At 37.9% G+C, this 16,361-nt stretch overlaps 1 protein-coding gene across 1 annotated transcript in view; it reads right to left on the bottom strand.

The window, feature by feature from the left end:
• Positions 1 to 16,361, bottom strand: part of LOC107313234 — a 161,210-nt gene that overhangs the window by 123,264 nt on the left and 21,585 nt on the right. The window contains exon 3 of the mRNA XM_032444185.1: positions 12,092 to 12,135. Coding sequence (XP_032300076.1) covers positions 12,092 to 12,135 — 44 coding nt within the window. The remainder of the gene's footprint in view (positions 1 to 12,091; positions 12,136 to 16,361) is intronic.

Here is a 16,361-nt window from a genome sequence, read left to right as displayed (position 1 = left end):
CATACAAGAGCTGCTCTGAAGGTAATGCCTCCTACTGAGATCAGTATCAGAGAAATACAAATCTGGTGCATACTTCACTTCTTATGTCAAGCCAATCTAAAACACATGAGGCCAGCAGAACAGTTTCATTAGTGGCGATTTCAAACAGAGTTACCTAACTCTAAACTAAAATAACTTTCCATAGGCGAAAACAAGTCTTGGCTGGGAAATAAACTGATTTTTAAAACAATGGCAAATTTTGAATCCCAATTTTCGAATCTAATCGATTTAATAAGCAGTGCTCTCAGCTGACCTAAGAAAATACTACTTTTTTTGGTGAGCATCCTGACAGAGAACTTAAGACAGGATTTTAAGTGTGACGATGAGAGGCAGCTTTGTGGATAATTACAGGAAGCATATTCCAAGCATCAGAAATAGCTCAGGGAATAGCAGAGAGGCACTTGTTTAGAAAGAAACAAAGAAAACCAGAGATGAGCAGCACTAGTCAATGGATGCCTCAAGACTGAATGCCACACAGTACAATGCAAAGAGGAGAGTCCTGAAGGGTTCTGAAGAGACAAATAACTTGCTTATGATGGAAATCAGCTGGGACAGAGGATCAGAAAAACATGTGAGAAGATTGGTTGGTTCTATTACAACAATAGTCACTTTTCAAGAAATTAATAATTGCAGTTGTAAAACTTTCTCAGAAGCATCATGCAGTTCTTTCTTCCATAAATCTCTTTTTAAAAGGCTTAGAAAGAGGAGAGAGTCATGAGTCACTCACTCTCTGTATCAGACTCAAATCCTTATTATCTAAGGGATCATAAATGGAGGAAAGCAGAAAATAAAGAACTCTCTTCCTGTCTCTAATGACATCTGATAGGATCCTTGAGCAGTTCAAAGAGTAGCAGCCCTCAAAATGTACTTCTGTACTCTCCTGTTTCGACATGACTTAAAAAAAAAAAAAAAAAGTGAAAAAACTTGGTGAGAAAAAATCTTCTGAAGTTCTTTAGTGTCCAAAAGCCAAGACAACAGCAAAAACCTTCATTCCTCTAGCACTTGTATTGCAAGAACAACAACATATAGCAGCAGAAAATGTCAGTGTTTAGTTGTAGCATGATTTACACAAGTAAGGAACCTTAGCTAAAAGCATGCGGTAAAGATTCTTGCAAAGGAACGATGAGAGTTCTCAAGATGAGAACTCAGGCATTGATGGTTTATCCAAATTCCAACTAGTTTACAGTATAAGCCTGAAGTGGGATACTATTTGGCACTCAAAAACTTTTAATTCACCAAGTAATTACAGTAAATTAATTAGCTTATTTTGGGCTTGGGAAAGAAAATGTTTTTTGGTGTTTTTTTAACTGTTGGTTGGTGGTTGTTGTTTTTTTTTCCTGTTTTTTGTTGTTCTTACTGTGTTTTGCTTGTTTGTGTTTTTTTTTTTTTCAAATCACTTTACGTGATTGAACTACTACTTTACTTTGTTGCCTTGTTTTTTATATTTTATACCTACCAATGGCAGACACAACCCAAAACAATGGACAGAGGGTACAGAAAATGTTTACAATCATAGAATCACAAGGCCAGAAAACACCTACAAGATCATCTAGTCCAACCATCCTCCCATTACCATTGCTACCACAATCACATTATGAGACAAGGAAGTCTGTGACCACTTCCCAAGAAATACATGTTTGAGGAAGAAAACTTAAAAACCAACAAAAATCATCACTATCTGGATTCTACAGCTGCAAAGATGCATTGCCAACTTCTGGTGAGAAATTCTAGACACGAATTACCTAAGAACTCTCAACAGATTGGAAGAGGTAAGAAAATAAGACCAGAACAAACCACATTAACAACCGTATTTTACATTACAGTTTGAAAATGGTCAAAGAGTCACGCCTCCAGATGGGAACAACATTAATTAATAAGAATTTTTTTTGTTTATCAGCGGAACATTCTTACACTGATGCCAAAAGATTTCAGGATGAAATGCATTTATAAGGAATTAATTATCCCTTAAGTGTTCAGAGAAAATTAGGGGGTACCAAGAATTTCAGTGCTGCAAACCTGGTGAAAAACCAGTGCTCACAATATTCTGTCTTGCTTATCAACTCTAAAGGAAATGCCCACAGCATTAACCTTTTTCTCATATTTCAATAGTTCCTACAGTTTCTTAATGTAATTAATGTGAAAGTTGGAGTCTTAATTGTTTTGCGTCAAAGCTAAAAGAGGATCTGGAAGCTTCCTTTTCCTATAATTTTGGCAGAATTTCTTTGGCATAAATGGGCTGGACAAGAAGTGAGTGATTTATCATAATCATGAAATTACAAGGGAAAGAAAAAAAGTGTTCATTTTGTTGTCAACATTCTAGAAGGAAAGAATCTAAAAACCACAAATAGTCCAAAACTTTGAAAAATTTAGGTTCAAATAAATTTTTAACCAATAATGAATGTCTATTCAAGGTTCCACTGTGCCGATGACTATCACTTTTAACAGTGTTAACCATGACACTTGGAAGAAGAAAGACCAGAAGTGAGCAAGAGGACATTTGGAAAGCATTTACCCTCAAGGGCTTAGCTAGTTAAGAGTTTAGGGAGTAATCCCAAACTCTTGAGGTAGCACTTCTGGAACAGCCTTTGTCTTAACACTGATTACAGATGCTTACGGAAAGGAATAGGTGAATTATCCCAAATGCATTCACCACAGTTTGAGATTGGCATTCACATTTCCCTGTTTCCATGTTGAAGGTATGCTTCTATGAATAAAGTAATTTGGATTAATGACAGATAGATTCACCTTAATCTATGCTAGAACGGATTATCTTTGAATATATGTATTAAGACAGAACTAAACAGAGAGATTGACTTACAGCCTTGTTGACACTTTTGTCACTCAAGATAAAGATGGATGGATGCTCATCTTTGTGCATTTCTTTGCACAGTATTTTGCCACTTCTGCACTCTCCTAAAACGCACACTATTGAGTTTCAAATTCTTGCTGTCTCTATTTTCAAATCTCAGCAGTTATGAATTTATAAATTACCAAATATTACACAAACACCAAATACTTTAGGTCCAAATTCTTGGGTGTATTCCAGCTGCTTTGAATTTTTGTAACTTGTAGCCCCTGGTATCTTGTCCTCTAGAATTTCTTCTTTTGTAGGGAGAATCTTTCTAGCAGTAGAAAACTACTGTGGGCAACAGACACCTAGGATTGTGCATATAATGGATTTTTCTTTTCATAGGCAGTGTAGGAAAAGATACAAAGCAGTTATTCATACATTTCATTGCTGAAGGTTCCAGCTGGGTTCCACTGAGCACTGACTTCTGTGAATAACAACCTGGCTGCCCCCACTGGCTCTAAATACCTTACTGTCTGGGGACAGGGCACTTTCCACAGCAGTGAGAGGTACAAATACAAACTCCCTTAAGACAAATAAAGAAACAGAACAGCTTCTCTCACCACATGCTATAACTGCCAGATATTCAAAGGACAGCATTCTCACTGTGAGCTTTCTTCAGAGACTGTCCACATAGGCTGTTGATGCCTGCCCTCATCACAGTTGTAATACTGACCCAAGGATACACTAACACAAAACTAACTCTAGAAATACCACAAGTAAGAAATATTATGAAATAACCAAAAGAGAACAATTTGCTTAATAGAACTGTTGGTAGACTATGGTAGAAGATATTTGAGCAATTATGTCCAAAATAAGGTGTGAAGCTAGTAAAACCAGATGGGAAAGAGTAAATGTTTATTTTGGTGGGGATGAAAGGGATGTTAAAGGGAAAAAAAATGTGAGGAGAAAAAAACAAGAGGAACTAAGTGAATATAAAAGGGAGTAAAATTATGCAATCAGACACGATCAGGGTACATATCAATCAGTCGTGCTTTATCTCCACAACTGGCACAGGCTGTAAAACTGATGCTTCTACCACTTCTGCTTCTGACTTACTTCCACAGTCACAACCAAGTTCCCAGTGTCAGTGAGGGGGGAGTACATGGAGAACACTACCTAACATTGGCAATGGAAACCTCACTTCTTCCTCTCTTACAGAAAAATGTGCAAAATTTGACGAAACCAGGTCAAATTCACTATGTTGAAACAACCCCAAGCCACATTTTTAGCAAACAACCATTCAACAAAAATAAAATTATTCTATGTACACTAGTCCTTTTTATAATTGTCAGCACATGAAGCCTTCTACAAAAAAGCTTTGCTGTGCAAGAAGTTTTAGAACAGTTATGAAAAGGATATTAACTACATTCCATTAAAAGAGAGCTACTTATGATGAGGCAGAGGGGGTGGTCTGCCAGCTAGATGCTTAGTAGCAAGCCTGTTACAGACAGCAGCACTATCCTCAAAATATTGACATCAACTCCATCTCAAAAGGAAACATTTTATCCTAAGCTGAGCACTCAGAGAAACCTAGGGACTGATCTAAATGTGACTATAACATTCAAAACATCTGGGATTCACGAAAAGAAAGCTTTTAAAACTCAACTAGCTCTCCCATATGACCTTTTCAGCAGTCTTGGATGAAGAAAACCTTTAGTTCAAATTATTTAATCTTATTCTTCCAGTAGGGTAATTTCCAGTCTGCCATGTACTTCAGGCTTATGTAAGCTTTAAAGTGCCTAAGTTAACACTATCAGCAAAAAGACTAACCAGGGCCATTTGAATCGCCCTGTACAGCTTGCTTTCATCTTCTGGTTCAGGTCAGAACAGGAGCAGCCTGACGTAATGTAAACAATTTAGGATAACTGTTAGGCTAGCTTTTAAACCTTGACAAACATTTGGTTAGGCTCAGAAGAGGGGCGGTATGCATTGACAGTTTATGACAATTTGTAGAGGGAACGAGAAGCTAAGAACTGAGAACTGTAAGACATTAAAAACAAACAAAGCAAAAATGTCCTCAGGAAATTTGAAAAGTCCTGATAAAGAGCGAATAGGTTTAGACTAGTGATGCTTAGACATAAAATTGAATGCTTTAGCCTGTAACTACAACTTGTATATCAGAATCACAGATATGGTGACATCAGTGGGGTCCTCTGGGTCCATCAGGCCCAGCCCCATCTCCAGCAGAGCCATCTGGAGCAGCTGCACAGGCCCACATCCAGGTGGCTTTTGGAAATTTTCAAGGATGACACTCCACAACCTCTCTGGCAATCTGGGCAGCCTGCACCGGTGCTCCATCACCTGCACTGCATGGAAGTGCTGCCCAGTGTTCACAGTTCCTGTGTTCCAGCTGGTGCCCACTGCCTCTTGTCTTGGCACTGAGGACTACTGAAAAAAACCCAGTTCTGTCCTTGTTGCATCCTCCCTCCAGACATTTATGTATACGAGATTCTACCTGAGGTTTCTGTTGTCTGAACAGCTTTCACAGCCTCTGCTCACAGGAGAGGTGCTCCAGATCCTTCATCATTTTGACAGCCCTTGGTTGGGCTCTTTCCAGCAAGCCTAGGTCTCTCCCTTGAATGGGGAGCACACAGTTCTAAAGATGCAGCCTCACCATTGCTGAGCAAAGGGGAAGGTTCACCAGTCTCGAGCAGCTGGGCAATACTTTGCTTAACTCTTCTCAGGATATCATTATCCTTCCTTGTAGCAAGTACACTTGCACACTCGTTTATTTTAAAACCTTAGTTTTTGGGTGTATGCAGATTAACATGAAGGCAGAAATGGTAAATGAGCGTCAATTAATTAATTGCTTATAACTTCTGATTAAAGTAGTTAAATTTACTCAATTTTAAGTGTGAAATAATCCTAGCTGGAAATCTCTCCTTGCCTAAATTAAGTGTTTACACTAATACAGTTATCACCAATGGCTTGGCATTAGTATAGTAATACCAAATACCAAAGAAGTATAGCAATATCAAATACCAAGCTAGTATAGCAACACAAGATGCACACCTAAATTCCAACTTAAATCTGCTTTCTCTATTAATCAAAGGCTTTTCAGACATTTCTATTTATATCCCATCTAGAGATCTTTAAGACCTATTTTCAAAGGCTTGACACTTGCAGTTTCACAGAGAAAAGCTGAAGAGACTTCAGAGGAGAAAACTATTTCTTGGAAGCTCAAGGATTTTCCTAGAAATTGAAGTTTCATCTCAAGTGTAACACTCTCATTTAGGAATACTTTCTAATATCACTGAATTTAACATTTCAAATATATATATATATATACATGTATACATTGGTTTGACTGCATGATCAAACCAGAAGCTAAGCATCTTCCCAGTAAAAAAGACAATGACAAGTGACTCGGTCATTTATTCAAATATTTCAGATAATTATGTGACGTTAAAAATAAATAAATAAATAAATAAATAAATAAATTAATTAATAAAATCACACACACACACAGGTGCAGCAGAATCAAATTACCAAAGAGTTCTTAATAGGGTATTTATTTTCCAATGTATCATGGAGCATATTAGATATAGAGATCATAAATGGCCATAATCTTGTTCCCAAAGCTATAGATTATAACTTCTGATGAACAGAAGGTTCTGCTACTGGAATGTATGTCAGAAAATACTGAGGGAATGCACTGGAATGTCCCATAACACCTCTTTCTTTCTCTCTCTCTCAAACTGTTTCAGCAAGCAGTAAACAATGCCTAAATGGTAGGCCGGAACAAAACAAACAAACAAACAAGTTTAATTCAGTGTGCAGAAGCCAGACTAGAAATCTCTCTGTAAACACGGAGAACGAAAAGTGATTGATTCGGGCTCTGTGCAGCTTTGGCCATAAATCACAGCATGCTTGTCATCACTCTCGTCTATGAACAGCTGTTACACGTACATTGAACATGTTATGTGGACCTTTAGGTTTTTTTCCCGTTTCAGTTCCAGAAACCACATGTAAGAACATTTAATTAAAAAGGAAACCCTTGGCCTTCAGACTCAGAATTTTCATGGCCTTTTTATTAGGGAAATACAAGCCTATCTCTTTGAACAGAATTAATAGTAACATTGTTCACAGCTGGAAAAGACAGTGAAGCAAAGCCTTAAAATGTAAAGGATAATACTCAAGGGTGTGTAAATGGAAGCAAGTAAAATCTTCCTATGAAGTCGTGAGACAGGATTTAGAACAGTCCGAACCTTCAACATTTTAGTACTCCTGTTCCACAACTGACTCCAACAGATTCAATAGCTTCTCTCTTTTACCACTGTACAAAGCACAAAAACAATCAAACAATCCCAGGCTCTTCCATGCTTTACCACTACATCAGCAATAGCCTACACTATAGGACCCTTTAAGGTAGCCCTAAAAGATTCATATCTCAGAAATACATTACTCCTTCTGTACCACTGAATTACCATTAAAACAAAGCTTATTTAGCTGAGGTCTTTGTTTGTTCTATATTTTTGTTTGTTTTTTCAACAAACCAACTTTACAGAAACAAATGTTTCTTATTTCTTACAAAGCGAAAAGGTTTCCTCACAGTACCCCTAAGTAAGACATCAGAGTTTCTCAGGCAACAATAGCTGGCACATTAGAACACGCAATGTCTAGCACTAAGTAAAAAATAGTTATTAAATCAGTATTTTCAGCCAACTACAATTTTAACCGGTTTTCAGGATTTATTTCTCAGTACTAACTTAAAGGAAGAGAACTGTCTCCCATTCAAAGCAAATGTTGCAGCCTTTTACTAATGCTAAAAGATGCTCTATTAAATAATGTCAACCACGACTCAGGTTTAAGAGGAGATCTTAAGCTTTGCCATTTGCGAAGCCTTGTTTTTCTCTGCAGTCTCCCCTCTTCCCCTTTTACATGATCATTGGTGGAAGCTTTCTGAAGAAGCTGAGCCTTTAAGAAAAAGATAAAAATATCAACACAATAAAAAACAAAAACAAAAAAAAGAAAAGAAAGGAAAAGGAAAAGGAAAAGGAAAAGGAAAAGGAAAAGGAAAAGGAAAAGGAAAAGGAAAAGGAAAAGGAAAAGGAAAAGGAAAAGGAAAAGGAAAAGGAAAATCAACAGGATCTGGTAGAAAACAAACCATCAACTAGACAACATTGTTTCTGTGACTAACATTTAAACTCCATTACAGCTATACAGAGCAAGTAACAACAAACCTGCAAGAATTAGAGGATCAGTAAACTCAAAGAAATCACTGCTCCTTGAGGAAATCTTACATCCAACTCGACTACTCAGCCAGACACTGACAGATGCATTAAGTTGAGCTGAATTTCCATATTTTAAAAGACATTTTATTATGGAAAGTGAGCTATAATATTTATTTGCCCTTTATGAACAAACACTTGGGATCACCAGAACAGGTTACATGTAAACAAAGAAGAGTGAGTGTCAGAATTTGTACCAGGTGCACTTTTCCCATCAGAAGCTAAAGAAAGACACTTAGGAAAAAAAACTAAGCAAAGCAAAGCAAAACAAAACAAACAAAAAAAGCAACAAAACAAACAAGAAAATCCTCTTTCCAGTCCATTGTCTAAGCCAGTAAGATGAGTCATCAGTAATTCTAACTACTTGACTGATGCAAATCACATCGTGGGTCAGCGGATTGGATCAGGCCAAAATTGAGACATCTTGCACATGTAGAAACAGAAGAGCCATTTTTCACAGGTCCAGTGTCGCCAGGCTAAAGAGGTGGGTCAGCCCTGCTGTCAGCATTGCTCAGTGTCATTACAGAGTCCTTTTTTACTGGGACTCTGAAATTTAGGACAATACACATACAGTCATGTCAGCTCTCTTTATTAAGGTCCTTCAGAGATTTAACACTACATATTCTCACCAGATGAAAGCTCTCTCTTAAGTATGCTAGTCAAAGTAGAGAGCATGCTGTACTTTCCCACCTTCTCTCAAAGTTTGAAACAAAGCATTAAGAACCAAGGTATGAGCCATTTATCTGTCAAATAAAGATCAAGTATAGTTAAGAGCCTCTGGCAATAAAGATCAAGGCTAGTTAAGGGCCTCTGGCAAAGCTGATGGTGCAGTCTGTCCCCATCCAGCTTTAAAGAGGATTGATAGAAAGGCCCATACTGCTATTACAAAACAGAATTTTTGAAAAGTTTGAATTAACTCCCTTTAAGATCCATGAAGTTCAGTATTGGTTTTTCCTCTCAACGGTAACTCCTGCTTTTTCCTGTCTCTAATATTTGGGAAATAAAAACAACCAAGTCTTCAATGGCTGTTCAGTAGTAGGCTACTAGCTGAAATGATAGTAACGCTGTGACTATGAAACACTGCATTCCTGTTGTTATAAATAAAATAAAATAAAATAAAATAAAATAAAATAAAATAAAATAAAATAAAATAAAATAAAATAAAATAAAATAAAATAAAATAACCTGAATGAAACTAGTTAGCCTTCTGTCCACCTGGTTATGTTTGTAGCCTGGCAAAACTCAGCTTCATAGGCTGGAAGTGAAAGCTGATGTGGGAATTCATCTCTAGGTACACAGCTAAATAAAAGATGATCATAAAGAAAAAGGCTGATCACAGAAATAAAATAAGAAAAAAAAAGAAAGAAAACTTCAATTTCTACTGATCATTTAAATTACTGTAGAAAAGAAATGCTAGAATGTCCGCCTCTAGAGAATTCAGTCTGGAGACTCTCCATTATCGGCTGGGATACTTAAACAGATGATGTTACTTGACTGATTGGATGTTATCCAGCTGAACATTCTGCTATCAGAAAACATGGCTAGTGAGAAGCTAAATTGTTAGAAGTTGTAATTGACTTGTGCGGCTTTTTTAATACAAAGAGAAAAGGGGAAATACTTTGTTTCATGCTTTGTTTTAACGCAGAGAACAAAAGATTTACATATAAGTATTCAGTATTTGTATTAATTCTGAAATATAATTTAAGGAAAATTGTTGTTATTAAAAATTTTATTTTGATTATAAGAAAAACCATCACCCTTTCCCATGTGAAAACATATCCCAGAAATGGAATATCCTCTGGCTTGTCATGCCAGAGGAGGTACCCCAGACTTGCTGCTGCTCATAAGAGGTACAGCTCCAGCCCACAGAAGAGGATGAATGCAGAAGCCCTGACAAGACCCTAGGAACTACTCTTCATATCTAAAATCCTGACACATTACATCTCTTATTTTATTTGATTTATTAGCCTCAATTTCAATTAGATTGTATTATTTTGTGTTATCTTACATTCTGATATCATAGTAAAATAAGTTTTCCTCCTTAGATCCTTGCTGCTGCTGTTTGTTTTCTTGAGCCTGTCTCCCATCTCCATACTCCCTTCCATTTTGGGGGGGGGGAGGGGGGCGGAGGGGACCCACGGGCCTCCTGCCCCCGTCACAGACATAGATTGATCTAGATAACTCTGTGACACACTTCAACCAGACCTAATTTCTTCTTACAGAGCCAAGTACAAATTACAAAAGATCACATAATGACATAATATCATGCTAATAGAGTAAAGTCACCTTCACTTGAAAGCATTATAGTCACTGGTCAATAAAAGGATTAAGAACCACTTGGTTACTACCACCAAAGCTGTGACCAAGTGGAACCCCATAGACAACAATGATCAGGATTCTGTACTAGACGAGGAGAAAATATCATTCCAATAATTAATTCCATTAAAGCTGACTGCAGTGTTTATTGCTAATACTACTAAAACTCCTACCACTGCCTCACAGTCTGCCTTAACACCTCTGATAGCAATTGTCTCTCAGAGCACACTGAATGCCTGCCATTCCCCAAACCTTCTCTTTAGGAAATACATCATAAGAATAAAAATATTGTGAGAAACTTCAGCTTCTGAGCAACAACTGTCTCTATATTTGACTCCCACTGATGCTCATGTAAAATCTGAAAGCCTCTGAATAGCAGTTTCAGCCTGAATTAACTGGGAACAGTGGATGTGATATCCACTGTGCATTAAGAGCTTGTATTTAAACTAAAGAGGAAAGCTGCACCAAAATAAAGTACTAAGTACAAACCACACAGCAAGATTATGCTTTACATAGATGCAATCTCACTGGTTTAACTAGAGATGAACCAGATTTTCACTGCAGATATATTTCTTACAGTGAAGCTGATTTTTTTCCACCTGTCTTGTTCTGGGCTATTTTTTCTGCTTCTAGTCTAAGGAAGCATTTGGAAGAAGAATTACTGAATGTATAAGGAAATCAACATTTAAAAACACATGCCCTGCAAGATCCACAATGAAACCAGACATTGTCTTAATGGCCAAAGCCTTGGAAATCATATTTTGGTATGAATCACAGAATATTCAAAATATACTGGAGTGGACTCAGTACATCATAATTCAATTTATTTATACTCCAATGCACTGTAAATTAGGGTGAAAGCTAATTTACAAAAAAGATAAAGGTCATGAAGCTATGGAGAAAAAAGGAGATGAACATTTCACTCATTCTCAGAGAGAAACCAGTTTGCCCAGCACAGGATATTCCTTAGAGATTTTTAACTCAAATACATTTTTATTAAACACGAAAATAAAGCAAAAAATGAAAATCAAGTCTATTACTTTAACAGCTTTGAATGGCCTTCTTTTTAAATATCCACCTTTCAGGATAGTGAACCCTCATTTATTTGTCTATATTGCACAGAAATGTTCACTTTTTGAAGACTGGTATTCAGTGCGAGAAGTACAAAGCTTTTCAGGTAGCTAAAAATAGAGACAGGTATCTACATGCAGATTTTCAATTCCTGTTTAAAAACTATATATATAACATATATATATATATATTATATTATATAAATCAAAGGATGACAGTCCTTCTCAACTCTTTTGAATAAAATAAGACCAAGTGACTTAGAGGTACCCATTCATAAAATATTACTCTAGTTTGTAGATAACAGTAAAATGTTCTTGGAGCTGCTGGCAGGCTCCTTAGGAAAGTGGAGATTAAGACAAAGATAGGAGCCACACAGCTGTTTCTATTCTTTTCTCTAGATGGCTCCTTAGGTAGCATGTGAGTTTTCTTTGCTTTACCTTCAAGAAAGGCCTTGTTCCTCTTTGCACCATTATTAGGTGACTTCAGCACCTCATTTTAAGCCCTGAAATCTGCTCCCCAAGCCAAACATCTGAAAATCAAGTCTTGTTGAACATAACTCAGAAGGTCTTAGCAAATTACTCACGTTTGGTAAAAACACTCTCTCAGGTGGCAGCCAAAGAGATATATCTAGAAAGATGAAGAGGATAGAGATTCAGTAACAACACAGATAGTTCATGTCAATATTTTGTACTTTCAAAGTGACAATCCATCTTCCTTCATCAACAGGAAGAACAGAGACAATTATTTAGCTATTTGTCCGGAGGCAAACATGATTAAAACATTAAGCTGGATGATCTTCATATAGAAAACATATATACTTATGACTCAGGTGTGTTCCAGAAAGGCATATACACAGCTACCATTGACAACAAAGAACTCCCAGAAGTCCTTTGGTAATTCAACAAAATACAGCAAAAACACCTTGAGACAGCTTAAAATACTCCCTCAATAAATGTGAAAGGTTCACTTTACACCTCTAAGTTGCCATTTTGTTGCATCAAATAAATCTTAAGTCTCAGAGGTAAACTGAAATTTGAGGAGAAAATGCACATGCCTGCAACATTCTTAGATTGAAAATGTTTTAAAGTGGTTTAGAAAATTGCAAATGTTTATATGTATTAATGTTGAAGTGTCCAAGTAAACTGAGTTTGAGCAAAAGTGAATCAAAGCCTTTTTATAGCATGTCCAAAGACCTCTCAAAATGCCCTGCAGTACACACAAAATTCAAATCCCGCTAACTCCTCTTAAAAAATGGGGCACCACAACTGTAGCAAGATCCATCTCCCAGTCAAGTAATCTAGTTATTGCCACAATGGCTCTCTTTATTCTGAGGCAAGAAATCAAACGCGAATAGAAAGCCTTGCTTCTTTAGCATGAGCTCTGGCTGCAGGCTGAGCTCTCACACGCCAGCTCCATCCCTCTGATCACTCTTGAGCCAAGGCTCACAAGCAGGCCATGGCTTGCTGGTACTGCCATGGCTCTCACTTGTCTGTGCTCAGTGAAATAGTAAAAGAGGATCCTTCTGGTTTGTTCACATTTAATACACTGATAGTATTCTTCTATAAAATTTAGAAGCATATAAATAACAAACCATTACAGTGACAACGACCAAATTTCTATGTTTATAGAATACTAGCAGTTCATAAATATTAAAGCATGCTGTTAGCAACAAACTACAACATATAGAAGCTATTTTTTTCCCCTAGAGATAGGGAAACAGTAACCATCACTGAAATAATTTATTATTTATAGGCCTTTGAATTTTAAAGCCACATGACCGCACTACAATTTTTCCATTAAAATTCTAAAAAGTATATTTGTTATCCCTTTGATGAATGTGCTAAAGGCAACAGAAACAGCAGCTATTGCTGACATTTCCCAATGATATAGTGGTATTTGCCACTTAATCATCAATGCAGTTTTTTAAATGAGTCCTAATATTGCCAAATAGCTCTCATGTAGCTTCATTAAAGCAAAAACATAGGAATCCTGTCACCATTGGAGATTGCAATTATGTATCTTAATTTGCATCACGGAAGCATTAGGGCAAGGAGAAACACACTCAAAGGCAAAATTCCCTTAGGGCTCATGACAGGCATGTTCTGATTCCTCCAGAGTCAGAAAGGAGCACAATCAGATTTGTTGCCTAGTCAAGCCCTGCCTTGAAAGTTTCCTGACAGCTCCCAGGGTCCTTCAGTTAATTCATGTGACCTTTGCAGTCAGAAGCTTTGTCTCTCTTTCAAACTCACCAGGTGTTATCCCCCTAATTTTTCTGGGAAAACAAAAAACATTTTACTTCCTGTGAAGCTGTTGGTCAGAAAGCTCCTGACGGCAAATATGAATGAATAATAATAATAGTTATAATAAAAATATAAGGAGTCAACCAAGCAATATAGAAGAACCAAAACTGAAAAATATTCTCCATATTCAATCTCCACTTGCTGTGTTAAGTTTGGATGTTACATTAACAGCACTGATCATCCTGGAGACTATTTTCCATCTAAATTTTAGATGATTCTGCTAGAGGGCTTTTAAAATAGGAAACCTGTACGGAAAAAGTTGTTTCACCAAGGTTTGTTCAAACAAGGCTTTGCCACCTTACCTCAAAAATGACTTCACCAAAACACTAAGCAGAAAGGGCATACTTCAAAATCAGGCTCTAGCTGACTTCTAAAAGGCTTCCAGATTCATGTTCTTCAACTATGAAATACTCCTCCCCTCCTCTTGCTTCTTCACACAGGGGAACCTTTGTGGATTTTAACAAGTTGAGTCTACTCTATCCTGTTGCAGTATGCAGGGAGCTGTGCTGGTTTGAGCCTCTGTCTCGCTCCAATTTATAGGAGGGAGATAAGGTTCTTTGACATATGAAAACAAAGAAGGGCTCTCACAGCCTCACGCTCAGGACATCATAAATGCAGCCTTGTAGGAATACTGCAGGGGTGCATAAGAAACCTTGCATCCTCCTGCACTCAGTCAACCTGCATTCCTGTATGGACTTCACACAGTGATGTTTCAGTAGCCAGAGGCTGCAGGGACACCTTCGGTGAGAAGTGGGCCCATGTGAACCTAATGAGGTTCAACAACACCAAGTGTAAGGTGCTGCACTTGGGTCAGGGAAACCCCAGGTGTTTATCCCAGGTGAAGAAGCGCTTGAGAGCAGCCCTGTGGAGAAGGACTTGGGGGTCCTAGTGGAAAAGAAGTTGGACACGAGTCAGCAGTGTGTGCTTGCAGTCCAGAAGGCCAACTGTGTTACTGTGCTCTAGACTGCATTAAAAAAGGGGTGGCCAGCAGGGAGAGGGAGGTGATTGTCCCCCTCTGCTCAGCTTTTGCGAAGCCCCCTCTGCATTACTGCATCCAGGCCTGGGGCCCCAGGTACAGGAAAGACATGGAGCTCTTCAAGTGGGTCCAGAGGAGGACTACTAAGATGATCAGAGGGCTGGAGAACTTCTTATATGAGGAAAGGTTGAGGGAACTGGGCTTGTTTAGCTTGTGGAAGAGAAGGCTCCAGGGAGACCTCATTGTGGTCTTCCAGTTCTTGAAGGGAGGAGGGGGAACGGCTGTTTACAAGGGTGGATAGTGATAGGACAAGGGGGAACGGTCTTAAACTGAGACAGGGGAGGTTTAGGTTAGAAATTATGAGGAAGTTTTTCACACAGAGGGTCGTGACGCACAGGAACAGACTGCCCAGGGAGGTTGTGGATGCACAACCTTTGGATAAAATGTCACGTTCAGTAGTGGACACAATGCACGTCAAAACAATTGCAAAGCCACTGGTTTGTAATGAGTATTTCTGATGCCTTAAAAGCTCACTGTCAAAGTAACCATCTGCTTTAAAGACATACAGCACATCCTAAAAAGGAGGCAAAGACTGGGAAATGAAGACTACAAATGAAGAGTAGATTCCCCTCTTTGCCCCAAGAGAGCTTCTCCTCATAACGTTTCTTAATAGTTTTAGGCATCCTTTTAAAATACATTGATCCAAGAATGGTACACAGATTGCAATATCAAAGAAACAGAAAGGAAATCTCCAGAACCCATAGAACATCCAGTTAGCAGGCCACAGTGGTGCATCACTGGGACTGTCAGATGTTTGAAGGAACATCCTTTTATTCTTAAATATCTTGGGTTCAGAAAGGTAGGTTTGATATGCTGTGTGAAGGTTTCTAACTACAGCACTCTGTCTAAAGTATTAAACAATGAAAAATCTTTACTGCAGTTTTTGTCTGAGAATGAAAATTGTTCAGTCTCACACGGAAAGCTGAAGGTTGGCATGGAGAAACTGTAAGAGGCTGCAACAGCTGCTTAGAGAAATAATGCTAATTTTTCTGTCACACGTGGCATCTAGGAAACACCTCCACTACACAGAATAATATGTAGCTTTCACTGCATTAACAATACTCTTTATTTTTCCACAAATACCAGAAAGAGTGTGCAGTGAAAGGGAACATTTTCACACTAATGCAGAATTTTCCCTCCATATGCAATTAGGAGGAAAACAAAAGCATCAACAATACTCTTCTCTACTTTCACAAACATTTCCTTCCCCCCCACCCGCACCCCCCCTTTTAAATAAGAGTACCATTTATGTTCTGTTAATAAGGAAAATTGGTTTGCTTCCGTGAAAAGGACAGTAAGAGCAGTGAAAATTCTCATTACTCTTCCAAGCTTAGTTAAGACTTAGAAAAGACTGTTTAGATAGAAACTTTTTTGTGTAAAATATACAAAGTGTGGGCATATTCAGAAGTGCTTGGAATGTTCTCATCAAAGCATCAAATCTATTCGAAACTTGCACAGCTTTACATTTTACAAGAACCTTGGATCCCAGCCTGGGTTGTCAACAATTTCTTGTGAAA

This window comes from Coturnix japonica, chromosome 4, assembly GCF_001577835.2.
Source record: "Coturnix japonica isolate 7356 chromosome 4, Coturnix japonica 2.1, whole genome shotgun sequence".
NCBI classification, from domain to species: Eukaryota; Metazoa; Chordata; class Aves; order Galliformes; family Phasianidae; genus Coturnix; species Coturnix japonica.
Note: the sequence above shows the minus strand (reverse complement) of the source record. Positions and strands in the feature narration are given on the sequence as shown.